General features: G+C 52.8%; 7 protein-coding genes across 7 annotated transcripts; 4 read left to right on the top strand and 3 right to left on the bottom strand.

Moving 5' to 3' along the window:
- Window positions 1-1131: 1131 nt before the first annotated feature.
- PpBr36_07904 (uncharacterized protein) lies at window positions 1132-3726 on the bottom strand (the record flags this gene model as incomplete). The annotated part of the gene is made up of 4 exons (XM_029895037.1): window positions 1132-1820; window positions 1891-2002; window positions 2104-2829; window positions 2899-3726. The coding sequence occupies 4 exons, from the start codon at window positions 3724-3726 to the stop codon at window positions 1132-1134; spliced, it is 2355 nt and encodes a 784-aa protein (XP_029748642.1).
- Window positions 3727-5933: 2207 nt separating this feature from the next.
- Window positions 5934-7121, top strand: PpBr36_07905 (uncharacterized protein; the record flags this gene model as incomplete). The annotated part of the gene is made up of 1 exon (XM_029895038.1): window positions 5934-7121. One exon carries the CDS (start codon window positions 5934-5936, stop codon window positions 7119-7121), a length of 1188 nt encoding a protein of 395 aa, XP_029748643.1.
- A 399-nt stretch (window positions 7122-7520) lies between these two features.
- Window positions 7521-7964, bottom strand: PpBr36_07906 (uncharacterized protein; the record flags this gene model as incomplete). Its single annotated transcript, XM_029895039.1, has 2 exons — window positions 7521-7675; window positions 7766-7964. 2 exons carry the CDS (start codon window positions 7962-7964, stop codon window positions 7521-7523), a joined length of 354 nt encoding a protein of 117 aa, XP_029748640.1.
- Window positions 7965-9796: 1832 nt separating this feature from the next.
- Window positions 9797-11161, top strand: PpBr36_07907 (uncharacterized protein; the record flags this gene model as incomplete). Its single annotated transcript, XM_029895040.1, has 1 exon — window positions 9797-11161. The coding sequence occupies exon 1, from the start codon at window positions 10103-10105 to the stop codon at window positions 11159-11161; it is 1059 nt and encodes a 352-aa protein (XP_029748641.1). The 5' UTR covers window positions 9797-10102.
- A 764-nt stretch (window positions 11162-11925) lies between these two features.
- On the top strand, window positions 11926-13110 carry PpBr36_07908 (uncharacterized protein; the record flags this gene model as incomplete). The annotated part of the gene is made up of 4 exons (XM_029895041.1): window positions 11926-11946; window positions 12257-12392; window positions 12540-12852; window positions 12972-13110. 4 exons carry the CDS (start codon window positions 11926-11928, stop codon window positions 13108-13110), a joined length of 609 nt encoding a protein of 202 aa, XP_029748638.1.
- A 943-nt stretch (window positions 13111-14053) lies between these two features.
- On the bottom strand, window positions 14054-15553 carry PpBr36_07909 (uncharacterized protein; the record flags this gene model as incomplete). Its single annotated transcript, XM_029895042.1, has 1 exon — window positions 14054-15553. The coding sequence occupies one exon, from the start codon at window positions 15551-15553 to the stop codon at window positions 14054-14056; it is 1500 nt and encodes a 499-aa protein (XP_029748639.1).
- A 1660-nt stretch (window positions 15554-17213) lies between these two features.
- On the top strand, window positions 17214-18605 carry PpBr36_07910 (uncharacterized protein; the record flags this gene model as incomplete). The annotated part of the gene is made up of 2 exons (XM_029895043.1): window positions 17214-18139; window positions 18233-18605. 2 exons carry the CDS (start codon window positions 17214-17216, stop codon window positions 18603-18605), a joined length of 1299 nt encoding a protein of 432 aa, XP_029748056.1.
- Between the last annotated feature and the right edge of the window lie 174 nt (window positions 18606-18779).

The following is an 18779-nucleotide window of genomic DNA, read 5'->3' on the forward strand; positions in this document are numbered from 1 at the left end:
TGGGAAAAGAGAGAGAGAGAGAGAGAGAGAGAGAGAGAAAAAAAAGAGACGCATTGTCATTGAATGCAACGGGATAACAAGACAAATTTCCCAGTTTTCTTCTCTTGTTCTAATCTCTTACAGGATCTTCCTTCTAACAGGGAAGCCGGTACTGTTCACAGCCCGCTCTCTCTCTCCCTCTTGTCTCTTTTCCTCGACACAAGTCCTTGAACCCTCATTCCCCCATCCATTCGCCCCCTCTATAAAATCAATCATGTCGCACATCACGCAGCAATCAAGTTATGACAAGAGCCCTTGCAACACAAGACACCTGTAGAAGAGAGGACAAGAGGAACGAGGGAAAAGAAAAATAAAAAAATAAAAGAAGAATCAACGAAACGCCCAACCCAAGTTCTCATTCTCAATGGATGAAGGACACAACTCAAAAGCGAACAACAGATGAATGAGCAATACTTCTTCGCTTGATTGCACATCCCAATACACTCAGCATGCATGCTCACACAACCCCCAAAGGATGAGAAACGAAAAACAAAGAAGACAAAAGGAAGAGAGAAAAAAAAAAAAAACAAAGAACAAATCCCATATTCCTTGTCTGCATGCTGTGATATACCACCCTCATCTTCTTCTGGCTGGCCGCTAAGCTGCCCAGACTATACCAAACAGATACTCCATATAAGCTGACGACTTGTCATCTGCGCTCGCTGGGGAAAAACCGAGGTTGTGTATAGCTTGCACCACCAACCCACTGACATGGCACAGGAAAACAAAAAAATAGGATAAGAAACCTCCTTCCAACGTCATAACACGACTAACTCGCAATGCCATACCCCTTGCATTTCAGTTTGAATAAATATATCTTTCGAGTTTCCCTGGAACGATCCGGTCGTGAACAGTCTAAAACCTTGGAAGAATGAAACACAAACAAAAAACTTCGACAAGCAATCAAATCGATAACGAAGACTGAAAGACGGGAAAGTCAAAGCCGGTGAGAAAGAGAGAGCTACAACTTATAAACCAAGATGGCCGCTCTTGTTACCCATCTTGACATTTTGCCCACTTCCGCCTCGATAAAATCGCTCCATAGGCACTTATTTTTGCCCAATTTTCAACTCTCCCTCAGTCTCATTATGGCTATGCAGGCGGCTCGGGTGTGTTTCCGTTGGAAGACACAGGACTGATATCCTCGGCCACATTGTGTCTTGATCCCATACTTGTGGACGGCGTAGGACCCGCCATGCCGGCCTCCAACCCGCTTACACCCGTAAAGCCTTCATCTTGCATCATGGGAGTCTGTGCCAGAGATGACACACCTCTGGCCCTGTCGTGATTCAGAAATTGGTTCGAACCGCCAGGAAACACATCAGCCCTTGGGGCGTTTAGTCCACTTGCGCCGGAGTTGGATCCTTCCTGTTGTGAAATACCATGCGACGGGCCGGCAAGTCCGCCTTCGAGAGTTGCGGTTGCGTCAGGTGCTATGTACCCGGGAAATACACTTTGGTAATGGATATTGGGCGCGCCCGGTGCGGGTGGCGGAGGCGGTGGCGGTGGGATCGCGCCCTCCATCGCCATGTCTGCATCGTATGCCGCGTCGTCATCTACAGTGTCGGGTTCTTGGTCGTCAAAAGATGCGTCCAGTGTTGCGTGAAGGTCTGCAACGGCACCCGGTGGGTGGGTGTGCACGCCGCCGCCCGGAATCGAATGACGCCGTGCAGGTCTGTCGTGAAAGTCATCAAACAAGTTGGTATTCAAGTATCGACGAAGGCTGACAACGCCTTGGCCCGAAAAGACGCAGAAGACGTTGCGCTGGTTCTCGGTAAACTCTGCAGACAGCCTGTCAGCACATTATCCGAGATCATATCTTGAAACCACGTTCAAGGGAGGCGCGCAAACCTTGAGGTGCATCGCGGCAAAATTGAGCCAAGTCGTCTCTCAGGAATGCCTGAACGCCCGTCAAGCTGAGATGTGTCAATTTAGGGCATGCTTGAAGCAGTTTAATAATTCCCTGCGCAACAAGCAAAAAAGTTAGTATCTGTGCTGGCGCGGCCATCCGGGCGAAAACATGTTGTCTCAGTCTGCAAACTGAACAGAGTGCAAGCGACTCACCCTCAATGTCAAGTTGGTGCAGTAACTTAGATGCACACGTTCAAGGCTGCTCTGGCTGTGGAAAGAACCGTGAATGGGATTTCCTTGATGGTCTCGGCGCTGACGATGCTTCTGGTTGGCCTTAGCAAGTGCCAAAATGCTCTCATCCGTGATTCCAGAACACTTGACCAGCCCAATACGCTTTAGCTTAGGAAGAGTCGCCAACTTTGTGACGGACTCGTCTGTCAGGTGGATGCAACAGCCGAGATCAATGTAGCGGATACGAGTGCAGCAATGCACCAACCGCTTGACGGCCTCGTCTGTTATGTTCTGGCAGTGGCCCAAATGTACATAGTGCAGGTTCTTGCCCAGTCGGGAGATGGCGTAGACGGCCGTGTCCGTAATAGCCCTACATTTCGAGAGGACTAGGTTGCGAAGGCGCGGAGCCACCTCGATGATTCTCTCCACGGCGCGGTCTGTCAATTGTATGCACGAGGTGAGATCGAGGATCCTCAAGTGCTCGTAGGTCCGGTTTCGTGGCAGAGAAAGGAAAGCGCCATCGTCAATGAGTTCGCAAAAGACAAGCCGGAGTTCCCGCAACGACTGTCCCTTGGAAAGCAAAGCAGTAATGGACGCATTTCCCACCAGTCGACACTGCAGGAGATCAATCTCGAGTAGGTTGGGACAATGCTCGGCAAATGCCAAGACAGCTTCGTCACCGAGTTGCCTACACTCGTTGAGTTTTAACTATGGGGTGCATGTCAGTCTATAGTCATAGACAGATAGTCTCTAGGTTTGATATGGGAGAGAACATACCCTTTTGATGTATCGACAACTCTGGGCAAGAACCGCCATTGCCTCGTTGGAGATCCGGATGCATCCTGAGACGTTGAGGCCCTGGAGCCTCCTGCAGTGCTCTGCGATAGCAAGTATAGAGGCATCCGTAGCCTGCTCAACTCCCGACATGTCAAGCGCTAGCAAGTGATCGTTGTTCGTGACAAGGGCGGTCAAGCCGGAATCGGTGAGGCCCTTGCAGTTGGGCAGCGTCAGGCGCTCGACCCTGTTGCAGACGGCCAGAGGCATGACGCTTCCATCGTTGACTTTCTCGGCCAGCTGGGCAAGATTCAGTCGCTTGACAAAGTGCTTGTAGGAAAAGTATGGGTATTCGATGGTGAGGGTTCGGCAGATCATAGCGTGCCTGTCCCAGCTAGTGCAAGATGGCCGGTGCCATAGTTGGTCGACTGTATTGCGGGCCCAGCGCTTACATGTCAACATGCAGTTGCGCAGGTCAGCCGTCGACGAGAGGCGCGAGAAGATGCTGATGAGAATCTCATTGGGAAGTTTGTTGACCGCCGCCAGACAATCATAATCGTCCGTCACTTGCATATCTTGCAGGTTGGGGACACCGAGGGACGATTGGGAATCGTTGGCGCCAAGGAAAAAGTCGGATTCTTCATTCTCGTTGGGCACGGGCGAGTTGGTCGACGACGACGATCGCGAGTCCTCAATCTCGGTATTCTGGGTAGCGATGGCATCTAGCGACGGCGCGTGGTGATGGCCGCGTGCAGAACGAACAGAGACGCCGCCGTGAGCGTCAAGGCCCCGGGCCGTCTCATGCCCGAGCCCAGCGGCACCCGATGACATGGCGGGCGTGCCACAGATCGATGGTCGGTGGGTTCGAAGTCGGGCTTATTGTTTGCTTTGTGCGTTTGCGCGGGCTGGCTGTGTTGGGTGCTTTATTGATTCGCCTGACGCGTTCTGGACGGACAAAAGCGCAAAAGCAGATAGATCCACGACAGGTGATCGAGATGCAGTTGAGGACGTGTTTGAATGAATGGGCGACGTCGGGTTCGAAATTGGGGGTTTCGGAATGTCGTCAAGCGGGGGGGTTTCTGACTGGGGAGTGGAGGGAGGGATATTCTTGGAGCACTTGCCAGCCCGTAGCAGTTTACTGGACGCCGCTGCGCCGAGCACTGACCAATCCCAAGTGTCGAAAATGGGAGAGGCGCGATCTATAGCGAGCTAAACGCACCTCCAGCCACTGAGAGTGAGGACCGACAACCTACAGTAAGTAAGTAAGTACGGTTTGTTGTTCAACAAGGTGCCTAAATTTGAGATTAACTCAGTTCGGTTCACTTTGGTGAGTTGTCTGTGTCTGGTATTTGGTCGTAGGTTTATCTAGGTGCTCTACAATTTGTTGCCGTGTTGATTCTTTGCTTTGACTTCCATGACAAGGATGTTTCCTTGGTTCATCTCAGTTTGTTGTATTTATTTCTTTTTCTTTTCCTGATAGCTCCAGATTCGCTGGCAGCACACGCCGAACACAACAGTTTACTTGATACCGTCCTCCCACCTTTTTCCCAGATGCAAACATGAGCTGTTTCCATATCCCAAGCGCGTTCGAGCTCCAAGGCAAGCTTGGGCCAGCGAGCTGCCTCCGTCATGTCAACTCAAAGTCGGCTCAAGATGCCTCGAGTGCCAGGTGCGTCCAAAGTACCTAGACTATTGACGTTGACAGACAGCCATGTCTTAGAATTAGTCGTGCTGTACCGTGATGCGCGGGGTGCACTTTCGACGAATGCATGCAAGGAAAGCTCGAGTGTTTTTGTTTCCCATTCGAAATAACGGCGAAGCGGAAGGCCGTGTCCCCGACATCACGCACAAGGTTTCCACGTGCACCCACCGAATTTCGCACCAGTCCATTCCATCCATGTCGACGCACAACGAACGAGACGCATGTCACCGGACTGCGATAGAATCCAGGTTGGGATGGCCAATCGATACGGGCTCCACACATGACGCACATATCCTGCCTGTTGAGAACTGTGATGCAGCCAGATTTCTCTTTCTCTCTTTCTCTCTCCCCACTGCGAAAGCCAACAACAAAACAATTGTTCCATGCGCGCGCGCGGTCGCCTACCTATCCTCTGATCTTTCCACGAGTTGCTGCACTGTCGAACTGGATACTCTCTGTAACCCTGCCTGGTTCCCCCAAGGCTTGTAGCACGCGCCTGTTCCATGCGACTTGTTTACATTTTGCCATGGATGACTGGTTGATTATCATTCGTTAGAGCTCGGGCATCACGCGGAAGCACTCAGGGCCCCAGGCGTACCTCAGACCAGACTAGCCTAGGCCTACCTGCCTATGTGCCTAGTCATATACCAGCTACTTTAGATCACTCGTATCGTAAATGTCTCTCTGTCTGAATCAGTTTGATCGGCCCTGTCCAACCCAGAGATTTGGTACAGTCTGCTGCAATGCGGATGCGGAGCTTAGAAATAATATGGAGCTTGCTTTGTTCGAAAGCCGATAACATTATCTCAACTGTCGCGCCGAAGATTCAGATACGAATGGCCAAAATACTGTAAAATATACATATATGTTTTAATTTCTTTGGGTTGTCCTGATAATCCCCCGCCTAACATGTACTGCTTACTACTGGTGTGCCTGCCACTTGTACAAAAGCAATGCAGGGGATTCTCTTCCAGGTCTGCTTAGTGCTAGCCACGCAGACGCCCTACATGATGCATACATGCTACGCTCTCATAGGGTCAAGGGGTAGGGGACTTGTTGGGAAATTTAAATCTAAATGCCTTGGACAAGCAAATACGAGTGCGAAGGCGGGATGCAGGCTGCACGGTTCGTCTGTACAGCATGCATGCATCGTGCCATTGTGGGGCTTTAGCTTGGCGTTTGGCAGCACCCCCGGCCCATAGTGCTGTTTCTGCCGCTCCAGACGCGGTGACGTCTGCGCCTCATACGATGTAGAGGAAAAAAAAAAATGTAGACCCAAAACCAGCTCCGAGTTCAATCCTATCGCGAGCAATTTCCACTTTGAGAAGTGTGCATCATGCTGCGCCAACCAGCCTCACGCTGCCTGCGGGCGCTGCCGCGGCGCCAGCAATTACCGCAAAGCCGGACCATTTTCTCCCGCCGCAGCAGATCTTCACCTGGCCGCGCTAGGGAGGAGCTCAACGTGCAGCGGCTTGCCCAGGAGAGCCATGAGTACAATCAGATGCGCCGAACCTTCCTGACTGCCGGTGCTATAGCAGGCATCATATCGTTCGTCTACACGGCCTACAAGCTCAAGGTGGCGATCGACAACAAGCCGGCGAAGCTTGATTCGACACTTCCTCCCAACGATCCCCTCCTCGATGGCGGCAACAGAAAGGTCGTCCTGCACGACGAGCAGGGCCGTGAGCTCGTGCCGACAGGCAACAAGACCGTCGAGTACTTCCCAAGAACTATAGATCTTCCGACTATGTCTGAGAACAGGGCATCGTCGGCGGCTGCCGATCCCCTCGCCCCTCCGATTGTCGTAAACCCTTCTCCCACCCAGCAGACGACCGAGTACACACTCGTCGGGCTAGGCACACGCTCCGTGACATTCATCGGGATTAACGTCTACGTCGTCGGCTTCTACGTCGCGACGGCCGACATCGCCGCCTTGCAGTCCCGGCTCGTGAAACGTGTGAACCCGATCGCGACGACCCTTGTGGCTGGCGAGAAGGGCGACCTGCACAAGGCCCTCCTCGACCCCGTCGAGGGCGAGGCCATTTGGAACGAGCTCTTGCGTGATGGAATCCCCGCCCGCTCCGCCTTCCGCATCCTACCCGTGCGCGATACGGACTTCCACCACCTGCGCGACGGCTTCGTGCGTGCCATCCAGGCCAGGTCGGATAAACTTCTGGAAGAGGCTGGCAGCAATGCCGGTGGTGATCTGGTCAAGGTGAACAAGGATGCCTTTGGCGAGTCCATGCGCGCCTTCCGCCAGGTCTTCAACCGTGGCAAGGTGCCAAAGTCGAAGGAGCTGCTATTGATTCGGGAGGACGGCGGCAGACTGACGGTGATGTATGATGATGGCAAGAACAGGGAGGTCATTGGGACCGTGGGCGACGAGCGGGTCTCGCGTGCCTTGTGGCTCAACTACCTGGCCGGCAAGAATGTGGCTAGCGAGCCGGCGAGGAAGAGCATTGCCGACGGCGTCCTGGAATTTGTTGAAAGACCGGTAGGCACTGTTGCCACCCAGGTTTTGTAACTACCATTTGTAAATGGAGTAGAATGGCACAGAAAGTGCATGTAAAACATTACCGAGAGCATTTCAGGCACAAAAAGGTGGCAGCAAGATCTTGGACAAATCCACGTCAATAGAACATACTCCCCGTGAATGATGTGGTTATGACATGATCATTGACGCAGAGGGTTAAATCGTCGAAACTTGAGAGAGAAAAAAAAGGTTGTAGTTGAAACACACAAGTTGGATTATGTTTATTGTGGTTGGTCTAACTAGATAGCCCTGAATCCCGCGCAGTTCACAGCGACGAACTACCCGTACGCTTGCCCCTATCGCCAGTAACAGTCTCAGCCTCTATGTTGGTATGTAATACAGCATGTAAGCTGTGTGCTGCACAAAAAAAAGACAATGCTTGTGGTGTTCTCACAAAGCACCTGCTGCCTTGATCAAGTTTTCCGAGTCACTGAGTGCTTGGAAATCCGAGTTGCCGCCAATGTGCTTCTGGCCGATGAAAATGTTGGGAACCGAGCGCTGACCGGTCATCTCCTGAAGTGCATCCTGGATGGCGCTGCCGTCGTCTGTTGCAATGGTGCGTTAGTAACGAGCGAAGGAGCATGCAAGGAAGCCATAAGAGAAGTATGCGCGGCTGTCGCCGGAGTCAAACTTACTAATCTGATCCAGCTCGAGGACGTTGTACTTTGCGCCCATGCCCTTGAGCTTCGACTTTGTGGCGGTGCAGTAGGGGCAGTATGACTTGCTGAACACCATGACGGCGTTCTCGTCAATGAGCTTTTGAGCCTTTTGCTTTGCTGCTTCAGACATGGCGGGCGTTGTTGAGTAGAATAAACGGCGGAAGAAAGTAGACATGTGGTGTGGTGACGTTCCGATGCGCCGGAGCGAGGTTGTCTGCGGGTTTTTGGAGGGGTCGCCGGATCTTTATAGCAAGGATGGAGTCTCTGACGTCGGTGTTCGGGCTTGACGTTTTGCGGTTTTACGCCTGCGACTTGAGTGGCGCGGTATGCGATGGTGCAATCGGCGACTTGAGCGGTATTAATGCTTAGAGGTTTAGGCAGCTTTGATTTGTCACCCCTGCACGTGTATAAATGAGCTGCTAACTGAAACTGAACTTCTAATAGATTGATTTCACGAAGCGCGTATTCCACGCGTTATGTTTACAAAAGAAAAGGATTTTATCGCTGGTTGCTATCAGCCCCGCAAAGGCGCCGCAGTGATGATGATGGCATTTGGATACAATCCAATTGATACAGCATTGAGGTATACCAAATGGAAATCCTCACCTCCTTGGTTGTTTTTTTGTTTTTTTTTGTTTTTTTTTTTTTTTAAAAAAAAAATATCAAAGTTCTCCGCGCCGATGACAGCTAGTAATGAAGGATTTTAAGTTCTCACTCCAGGATTACAAATTCAGTCTCTTGCTATGACCTTTGACAATCCAAATCGACAAGCACTGACTGCAGAAACACCTAACCCAATATCACCCCTAACCCTCTGAATCTTCCCCAACTAAACCGTGGCAAGAAAAGCCCAGACTCCGGTTGGTTGCATCACGTTCACGCAGCGTCCCACATAGGGACCTTCGAGTCATGCAGACAATGATCTTGGACCGAGGGGTCTCTGCGTTAGCAAATTTGGTGCATCGTTTACCTAATGCCACGGTTTCCTGGATATGCAACGCACCAGGGATAGCGAACACCGTATCACTTGTGTGCGATGTTTTCCTTCCGTTCAATGTATGGGCCGCGTGGTTTTAGTGATACAAAGACCCGCAGCATTGGTATAGGAACTGAATGAGGCGATAAAAGTATATTTCTCTTTGATAGTTGTGATACGGAAGCTTACGGAAGAACCCGTCCACTAGAAACAAACCGGTCTTGTCTAGGCATGGGTTTGCATGGGAACACCGAAATCAGATCTGCTAACGACGCTCTTGATATGCATCAGATCAACGAAATGGAACGCCTCAAACCTGACTGGAGAAAACCAAGTAAACAGGGCAATCTGAGGATAAAGAATACGGGGCTCAGAAACCAATGAGTGCCTGGTACATAGCAATCAAACGTAGAGAGTACATAATCAACGTCATTACCGTTTTGAATGGAATGGAACAATCAGCCGTTACTGTTAGTGCCATGATGAGGTAAGGCGTCTTGGCTGAAATCAACGTCAGATGTAGCCTCGTGGTCGTTGGGTCGCAAGAAGAAAAAAGCCCACTCACCCACCCTAACAAAGCACCACTCCAACTTTTCAAGCAGCCTGTTCCCCGTCGCTTTCCTGCAGCCAGAAAACCCCCGACAAGAGATCCCTGAAGTAGTCAGGTTTCTACCATTACTGCAGGGTGCTGATCAACTGGGCCCAAATCGCCGTTCCGGAAAATCGCCAGCCTCTGGCTATACCTTTTTTTTTTCTGCTTTGCGCCGATTCGCCTTTTGCTCCAGCCCGGGCCCGCCACTAACCCACGGCCACCCAACAGTACAGCACAGATCGCTTAACGTACCTATCTATATTTTTGCCCAAACGGTCTGTTTTTGGTGTATTCCGCCCCCTCGTCAGTCTCATCCGTAGCGCCTTTGTCACCCGTAACGGCATTTTGCTATCCCACGGTGACTTGACCCCGGACACCCCAAAAATCAAAAAAGAAAAAAACGGGTTAAAATCAAGTCACGACAAGTGCCGCAGTCACTACAATCCACCTGCCTAACCAGCTCCACGCCCAACCCCAAAACTACAACAACCTCTCCGGTTTGCGTCCTCTTTGGGGGGCGAATTTAGTCAAGGTGGCTTCCGATCAAGGATTTCTAGCATCCACGGGTGCATTTGCAAACGATATCGTCAACGTAGCCACTTCTATTCTCCAGAACCTGACAGAGTATCTGCACACCACTACCGGCATTGCCATCTCGCCGGCTACCCTCTCTGGGGCCTTTGCCGTCATTCTACTGCTAGGAGCGCTACCAACTGTGGCAGCGCGTTCCAAGTCCGGCGACAAGATGGACAGGAGACCGCGATTTGGCTGGTCCGGCGGGTACGGTGGACGAGGCCCCATCTCGCCTTTCGGCTCGAACCTGGGCCACGATGGGCAGCCGCCTGACATTATGGATGAGGACTTTAGCTACATCACGTCTCAGGATCTCGAGAACCACAACATTGATCGATCGCGATACTATGATCCGCGCTCGAGCAACCAACGCATGGGTCGGTTCGAGCCCTCCCTCGAGATACCCGACGATGACATAATTCTCATCAAACATCGGGGAATCACATATCCGGAACACTTTCCTGCCTACTCCATAGGCGACGGGAAGCTGATCGCCGGCGACATCCGCGACCGCGCCCAGCTGGTAATGAAGCTTTCCAACAGGCAAACCAACAACCTCAAGATGTACTACAAGGGCAAGCAGCTCAAGGACGATGAGGAGCCCGTGTGCAACTACGGCGTCAAGAACAAGAGCGAAATCATGATTGTACTGCCCGATGACGACGTAGATGTCGGCGGCGGTAGGAGCAGCAGCGAGACGAGCGAGGAGATTGTGGTGGTACAGGGTGAGGATACCGATGGCAAGAGTGGGAAGAAGAAGAGCAGGCGCAGCCGGAAGAAGCACCGGGACCCTAGCCCACGCGAGAGCAGCTCCAGCATCGGATTGTCGGTGCCCGAACCAGAGCAGAGGAGGCAGCGGGCACCGTCCGTGAGCAGGACGCGGTCGCCAGAGCGCCCGGCCACTGGCACCACCATCGCTGTTCCTAAGCCCCCATTAATCCCGGCCGCTCCCAACAGCGCCATGGATAAGCTTAACAAGATCCAAGAAAACTTTGACGAGACCCTACGGCCGATATGCGAGCAGTTTGTTTCCAACCCGCCGGACGATCCCAAGAAATGCGTCGAAGAGTACCGCAAGATTTCGGAGACGGTGCTGCAGAAGGTGCTTCTGAAACTGGACGAAATTGACACTGGCGGCGATGACAGCATCAGAACGAGGAGAAGGGAGCTGGTCAAGTACGTGCAAGAGGTGCTGAAGCCGGTGGACAAATATTCTCCTGATGCCAAATGATCAGATGTACGGGGTTGAAAACTCTGGAGGCTAGGAGATACTGAGAAAGCACATACTTTTCTCAAGGGACAGCAGAATTTATTGGTATAGCCCTGATGTATTCATGGCAATTTTCCTTATGACAACAATTACGGATTCATGGTCATGGCATCTTTCGGCGGTTTGCATTTCATGTTTAGACTACAAAATAATCTCCTGTTCCCATTGTAACCTTTTATGGTCTTTTACGAGGTCGTTTATTCCTTTGTTGCATCACAGTCAAAGGCTCTGTTGTGTCCAATTTTTCCTGTCAATGTTATCGCCAGTTGGTCACATGCTTCTGGTTTTCTCTCGTTGGGCAACATTTATTGCAGATCGAGCTGATCAGCTGGTTGTTACAGGGTAGCCGACAGTCCTGAGTCTGAACGAAATGGTCCAAGCAGTCGCAGTGTCTAATTCAAGGTGGGGTCATCCGTCGCAATCACCCCGCGCTCATTCAGCCTGGATCAGCTGACCTCCACTCAAAACCCTAAGATGCCTTAGGCATCCACAATCCTCGGCCCCTCCGCAGGCCGATTGAGCCCTATCACACTGACCGGCCGGCCCAACACTACAAGCAATAATTTTGCCCTAGGTGACGAGTATCAACGGAACTTCACACCCAACAACGCCGCCCCCGAAAGGTAAAGTAATTGGGCAACAACAAACTTCGTAGCCGACACGAGGTTTGGTTTTCTTTTCTTCTTTTTTCTCCATATCCGGCTTTTCCACATATCACCGCCAGAATGTCGAGCTTCGAGTCGGTTGTGAGTGCAAACCCTATATCACGTCTGCACCAGTTGGAGGCGGCCGTTGCGATGCGTCTCTTCTCTGCCGGATCGGTTGTGCACAAATCTGGACCTCACTGCTGGGATCTTTATGGAATATCGTGGACGACGCTGTTTATGCTCCGAACCGCGGTGCTGCAACCAGTCTTGCGCGCCGCACGAAATCGACTAGCCGACTCCGAAGCTTTTAAACCGAACCGAACAGAAGAGACGCATGGCGATGAGACCTATGGGGGAACTGGGTAGGAGGAATGGTGGACCGAGTTGCTAACTCGTCTCGTCTTGTCAGGTCGTCATCGACGGCAAGGGCCATCTGCTGGGTCGTTTGGCCAGCATTGTCGCCAAGCAGCTGCTTGAGGGCCAGAAGATCGTTGTCGTCCGCTGCGAGGCCCTGAACATCTCTGGCGAGTTCTTCCGCGCTAAGCGTACGTTTTATCCCGATCCGCGATGACGAGAGCACCGCGAGGAGTTGGCACTGGTAGCAAAAGAGCTTGGGGACTGGATACCACCCGGTCACCACTCTTGGCATGTGCCATTGTAAATGGGCCAAGACTGACACCATGGATATACAGTCAAGTACCACGCCCACCTGCGCAAGATCACCCGTTATAACCCGACACGAGGTGGTCCCTTCCACTTCCGTGCCCCGTCCCGCGTCTTCTACAAGGCCGTCCGCGGCATGATGCCCCACAAGACTGCCCGCGGTACCGCCGCCCTTGAGCGCCTCAAGGTCTTCGAGGGTGTCCCCCCTCCCTACGACAAGCAGAAGAAGATGGTCGTTCCCCAGGCTCTGCGTGTCCTTAGACTGCAGCCCGGTCGCAAGTACTGCACCGTTGGCCGTCTGAGCCACGAGGTTGGCTGGAAGTACCAGGACGTTGTTGCCAGGTATGTGAAACTCTCTGGAACGGATCTATCAGGGCGTTGGCTTGCGATAGCCTTTGCACCAGCTCCATGGCGTCCCCCTTCGCGTTCTGCAAAAGCAGTTATACTAACGACAACAACAGGCTGGAGGAGCGGAGAAAAGCAAAGGCTGGTGCCTACTACGAGCGCAAGAAGTTGGCTGCTCGTCAGCGCAGCGAGTCGAAGAAGACCGCGAACGTCGACAAGAAGACGGCAGAGACCCTCCAGGCCTATGGTTACTAGGCTTTTGTGTGATCTGCTCTTTATGTTGTTATTTTCGCGTACTCTTCAATTAGACTGGTTGGTTTGCGGCGGCTCAAGGGAAACATTTGCAAAACATTCACCTGCGATGGGAAGGCATAGGAATAGGGGAAAAGGCTTTTGTCTCTGTTATCAGGTATTCCTCGATGGGAGGGAGGGGAGGCTTTATATCAGCATACCCCTTTGGACTGAACACAACAAACAAAAAAAAGCCAAAAAAGCAAAACCCCATGGAGATGAATCAGCATGATGGGACACACGATTTCTACTTCTTAACAAGGGATCATCAAGGCGCAATGGCATTCGACTTTGGGGTCAATTGAGGAGTTAATCAAGTTCTAGCTTCTGTTCACGTTGACGCTCGCAGTGCAAGCGTGGATAAACTTGTGCGCAACCGTGTTCCGGTAGTGTCTGGAATACCTGATGATGAACAACTCGCCTCCGAGTTTCGGATTGTTGTGATCATTCCTTGGCTGCGGTCAACTGTCAGGCCGAGTTCTAATTGTTCAGGTCTTAATTCGAAAAGGGGCACTAAGATGGCAAATCCGACACTTGTGGTGCGGTGCCCCAGCTCCATTTTGTGTACCTTCTCCAAACACGCCCTTGATCGTCGGAGTTGTTCCATTGGTGTTCTATGCTACATTGCCGATATTGAAATACAGATCCCCAAACGCCGCGTGTCAAAAGAAACTTGGTGCCCAAAATGTGCCGAATACCTTGAAACCTAGCCTCTCTGGAAACATACAAAACTCGAAATCCTTCCTTGCATTTTACAATTGCGGGGGGTATCTTTGTACAGCGCATAACCTGCATGCTCTTTGCGCCCTTCCGTTTTTTTTTTTTTTTTTTTTTTTTTTTTTTTTTTTTTTTTTAAGTTTCTCCTTCAACATCCCATCCATCTTTCCCGTATTCTCTACCCCCTTATTCAGTGTCCGGCTTCTCCAAACGGGTAATTGAACTTGAGCAGACCGTTCAGGCCGCCCACCCAGCCGTCGTCGTCGTCGGCGGCGCCCTCGACGTCCTTGCCAGGGGCGCGGATGACGCAGGGCACGCCGCCCTTCCAGGTCCCGTCGGCGGAGCGGCCCACAGCTTCGCCTTCGACGTGAACTTCCATGCCAATGCCGACGCCGGCTCGGCGCTTGCCGTCGATGCTGACCTCAAGCTCGCGGCCGCGGTTCTTGTCGCTCAGGCGCAACGAGACCTTTGTGTTCAGGGGCAGGACAAGCGGACGGAAGCTCAGACTGCGCGGACAGATGGGCGTGATGAGAAGCGAGCCGACGAGCGGGTGGATGATAGAGCCGCCTGCGCTGAGGCTGTAGGCCGTCGAGCCCGTTGGGGTGCTGATCAGGATGCCGTCAGCGACGGCCTCGGTCAGGAAATGGTTGTTGAGATAGATGTCAATAATGGCAAGGTGCGGGTGTGGTCCGCGATGGATGAGCAGCTCGTTAATGGCATGGATGGCGGGTGGGGAGCCGGCGTTGAGGGATGACTGAGAGGAAGAGACGCCTTGTGAGGATAGGGACGGCGGCGCCTGGCTGTACCCAGGCTGAGCTGTCGAGGTGGGTATGAGCTGGCCGTTGATATTCACGCCGTGCTCGTCATAGACTCCGACCTTGAGGCGGTGGCGGAGCAGCATTTTGGAAGTCCGGCTTGGACCCATTGACTTTCCAGGGCTGCGCTCCCAGCCCCAGGGTGGGCTCACTGGTGAGGCGTCCTCGCCGATGCGCGACACGGCAACGCCAGGCCCGTGGCCCGAGGCGGCCGTCTGCGTGTGGGGCGCGTACAAATCCTCGACGGCGACGCCGCTGCCGCTCATGTAGACCTCCCTCCAGGCGCGCTTGTACTCGTCAAACTTCCACTCGCCCAGGAAGCCGACGGAGCCCATGCTAAAGGACAGTATCGGCGGGACGCTGGCCTGAAGGGAGAAGAGGCTGGCAGCACGCAGAATGGTGCCATCGCCCCCGAGGGTGGTGACGAGGTCAATCTTGTTGGGGAAGCTGTGGGTACTGCTGGCATCGCTGGCCGTGTAGATGGGAAATGGCAGGCTTTCGTGGATAGCGTTGGCGATGCGGCTCTCAAAAACAAGGTTCAGGTCCGGGTAGTTGCTGTGCAGGTGCTTTGCAAAGGCGACGGCAGAGAGAGTGACCTGGGGCGCGTGCAGCTTGGGGATCAGGAGAATATTTCGCGGCGGTTGGGGCCAGTGGAGAAGCAGAAGCGAGGATGCTTGGCTTTCCTGGTATCTAGGAACGATGCGGTCTGGCAGCACGGAGACGTCGAGAATTTCACGCCGGCGGGCGGTCGCTGAAAAGTTGCGGCTGGCCCAGCCATGTCGAAGATTCGTCCACGACGATGATGGGACGGCTATGCGGTGTTTATTTGAGACTGTGAATCGCAAAGCCCCTGGAATCCTCAGCGGTGACGCCATTTTCAATGTTGCCGGGCATGGCATATGAAGTGATGGCCCTTACGGAGTGTTGTTGGGCGCCATTGAAGTTGAAAAAGACAACGGATTGAGCTCTCGCCAAAAGATGATTGTTGGACCATGTCGAGAATCTGCCGATGGTGTGAGCTTCGACCCCACACCTTGGCTGCAACGTCTGTGCGCAAGCTTTGGCGAGAGCTGGTTTTACTGCGAACTGCGCTGCGCTACGGACCCTTACCAAAACCTGGGTGCCCACCAAAGCTACATTCCGGTTTGTTTCTTGGTCTGGCGTCTTTTGAGAAAGGAATACGGTACGGTTAGAGAGAAGGTTAGATTCCTTTTGCCCTTGCTTCGCCTTCGTCCTGCAGTCGGCCGTTGCTACTTTCTTTCGAGTTTTGTCATGCAATGGAAATAGACATGATGGATCAATCTGAGTAGAGATGCTCACGATGTTGTGGGTCTTTGCACTACGGCACTAACTTGTGCGCCAGCCCAGCGCCTGCCGATGTGCGAGAACCTTGTACTCTCAGTCTGTTGCAATACTTTTCCTGACCTGGAGCTTCACATGAATTGCGCACTTCTCACTGGCTTGTGGAATCCGCTGGTCGCCTGCTCACTGACCAGGTTTGGTTAGAATGCGACGCCGCAGTCGGGAGATCTGATGCAGTGGGTTCAATTTTGTGGGTCTTGCAGTCATCAAGGCTTCCAGTAGTCTGTCTTGTGATGCCTGCAAATTCGAACATGACAGCTCCTGAGCCCAGCCAAACACAGTCAGCCAACTAATTAACAAGCCAGGTATTATTACTTGTAGCCACCTATAGCACCACGACGTAATCGGCGCAGTGAATTCGCTACTGGTGAACCGTTGACACAAGCTGTCATTCTGTCACATCACATTTGCGACGTTAGACTTAAACTTGGTCAATCCAACCGTGAGTTGTTCCTTCGTTCAGGCAAGCTGCCCTGGGGGATACAAAAAAAAAAAAAGGCCGTCATTCGTCCAGTCCCTTGTGTGAAGGCCCTAGAACGAACTCAAAGGTGCTAAAGTAGGTGGCTAAACCTGACCTGGTTTAATGGCAGCTGCAAAAGAACCAGGCCTTGGTCCACAAGTTCCCGCTACTTCCGCCTTGTGACAAGAGAGAGGGAGCCTATTTCTGCTTCTGTATTTCATTCAGTAACTGACTACTTCAAAGATCGGCATGCACATATCTATAGCCTGATTCAGAGACTTCCGACCTAAAGAAAGGCCGCTTCACCCAACTTCACCGGTGCAACTCGGACCAGAATGTCGGCGCTCGTCTGATCTTGAGTGACCTTGACTGACGCCCCGGCCCCCGCCCGTCCTGCCTGCCCTGCTGCCAGGGCGCTGCGCCTCGTTACAAAGCTCACTCTCTTTGAGCCAAAGTTGGACAGTTCCCTGCAGCGATTCGGCTTGTCTCTTTGCAACTCGTTAAAAGAATTTTACAACGTGGTGGCTTGTTGAGAGTACTTTGGTTAGCATTAACCTTTGTACACAGGTACGTCACGACCGATTGCAGCCTCTGGGGGGAGCTTGGGTCCCATTCGACAGGCTTTCTGTACATTCTGCAAACCCCACAACCCCGCAATCCTTTACCAACGACCATCGCACCGCCACCACCTCCCTCCCTGTTCCCCCGTCGCAATGGCGGCCGAGCTGCGGGAGCGCGTCGCCAAGCCGCATATCGACCATTACTTGTCCCCAGACACATCCGGCCTGAAGAAGCCCAAATCATCCTCGAACGAAATCAAGAGCGACACGAAGCGAGAAGCGCGGCAGGAGCACCCTGCCGGCGACGAGAAGTATGGCCGGGTCGTTGCGATCCTCAGGCGCCTCGCCTTTGTGTCCTACTTTGCCATCTGCGTCTGCACCATCATGCTCACCCAGTTCATCGGTGCGCCGCTTTACTGGTACAACCGCGACTGGTACTACTCATGGATGTCCATGACCAAGGCGCACTTTGGAATCACCATCACCACCATGACCAAGTGGTGGGGCCCTACGATAATCCGCATCAGCGGCGACGACTCAATGGACGGCCAGATCCGCCAGAAGCCTGACGGCACTGTCGAGTTCGCCTTCCCCGAGCGGCTGGTCATGATCGCCAACCACCAACTCTACACGGACTGGCTGTACCTGTGGTGGGTGGCTTACGCCAACAGCCCGCAGATGCACGGTTGGATCTACATAATCCTCAAAGAGTCGCTCAAATACATACCCATCATCGGCACCGGCATGATGTTCTACGGGTTCATCTTCATGTCGCGCAAGATGGCCGTGGACAAGCCACGCTTGGCTCACCGACTCCAAAAGCTCAAGACCTCGAGCGCTGACCCCAGCGCCTCGGCCGGCCGTTCCCTGAACCCCATGTGGCTGCTTCTCTTCCCCGAGGGTACCAACGCATCCAAGAACGGCATGATCAAATCCGCCAAATGGGCCGAGAAGATTGGCGTCAAGAATCCGCAGCACATGCTGCTTCCTCGCAGTACCGGTATGCACTTCATCCTGAGCGAGCTCAAGGGTACGGTAGATTATGTGTATGACTGCACTGTTGCATATGAGGGAATTCCGTAAGTCGCGTTCTTGTCTTTTTCGTAAAGTCACCAAAAAAAGGCATATATGTTGGTACGTATGTATGACTAACAGTCTTTTTTTTTTTTCAGACGAGGTGATTTTGGCGAGCAATACTTTACCCTCTCCAGCACCTACTTCGAAGGCCGCCCACCCAAGTCTGTCAACTTCCATTGGCGCCGCTTCCGCGTGGCCGACATCCCGCTCGACACCCCAGAGGCGTTTGATGAGTGGATGCGCGAGCGCTGGTACGAGAAGGACGAGCTCATGGACAAGTACCTCACCGATGGGCGCTTCCCATCGAGCAAGGTGGCCATCGTGGGCGCCAAGTCGTCAGACGATGCATATATAGAGACCGAGGTCCGGCCAAGGTGGGCAGGGGAGGTGATACAGCTGTTCTCTGTCGTAGGGTTGGTATTGGTAGTTTCCAACTTTATTCTCAGGGCTTGGTCTCGGATCTTCTAGATCCGGGTTTTGTGGTTGAAGCTGCTGTTGAGGTCCGCGCAGGTCGGATTGTGTTGTGCACGAATTTCTGTTTGGACATTTAGCAGTGGAGGGGAATACTTCCAGGGCACAACGGGAGTGGCGTTATGGCAACTGCTTTTCTCTTCCTTCTGTTTCGAACAGTTACTGCGATGG

Source organism: Pyricularia pennisetigena, chromosome 1 (genome assembly GCF_004337985.1).
Source record: "Pyricularia pennisetigena strain Br36 chromosome 1, whole genome shotgun sequence".
In the NCBI taxonomy this organism is placed as follows: domain Eukaryota; kingdom Fungi; phylum Ascomycota; class Sordariomycetes; order Magnaporthales; family Pyriculariaceae; genus Pyricularia; species Pyricularia pennisetigena.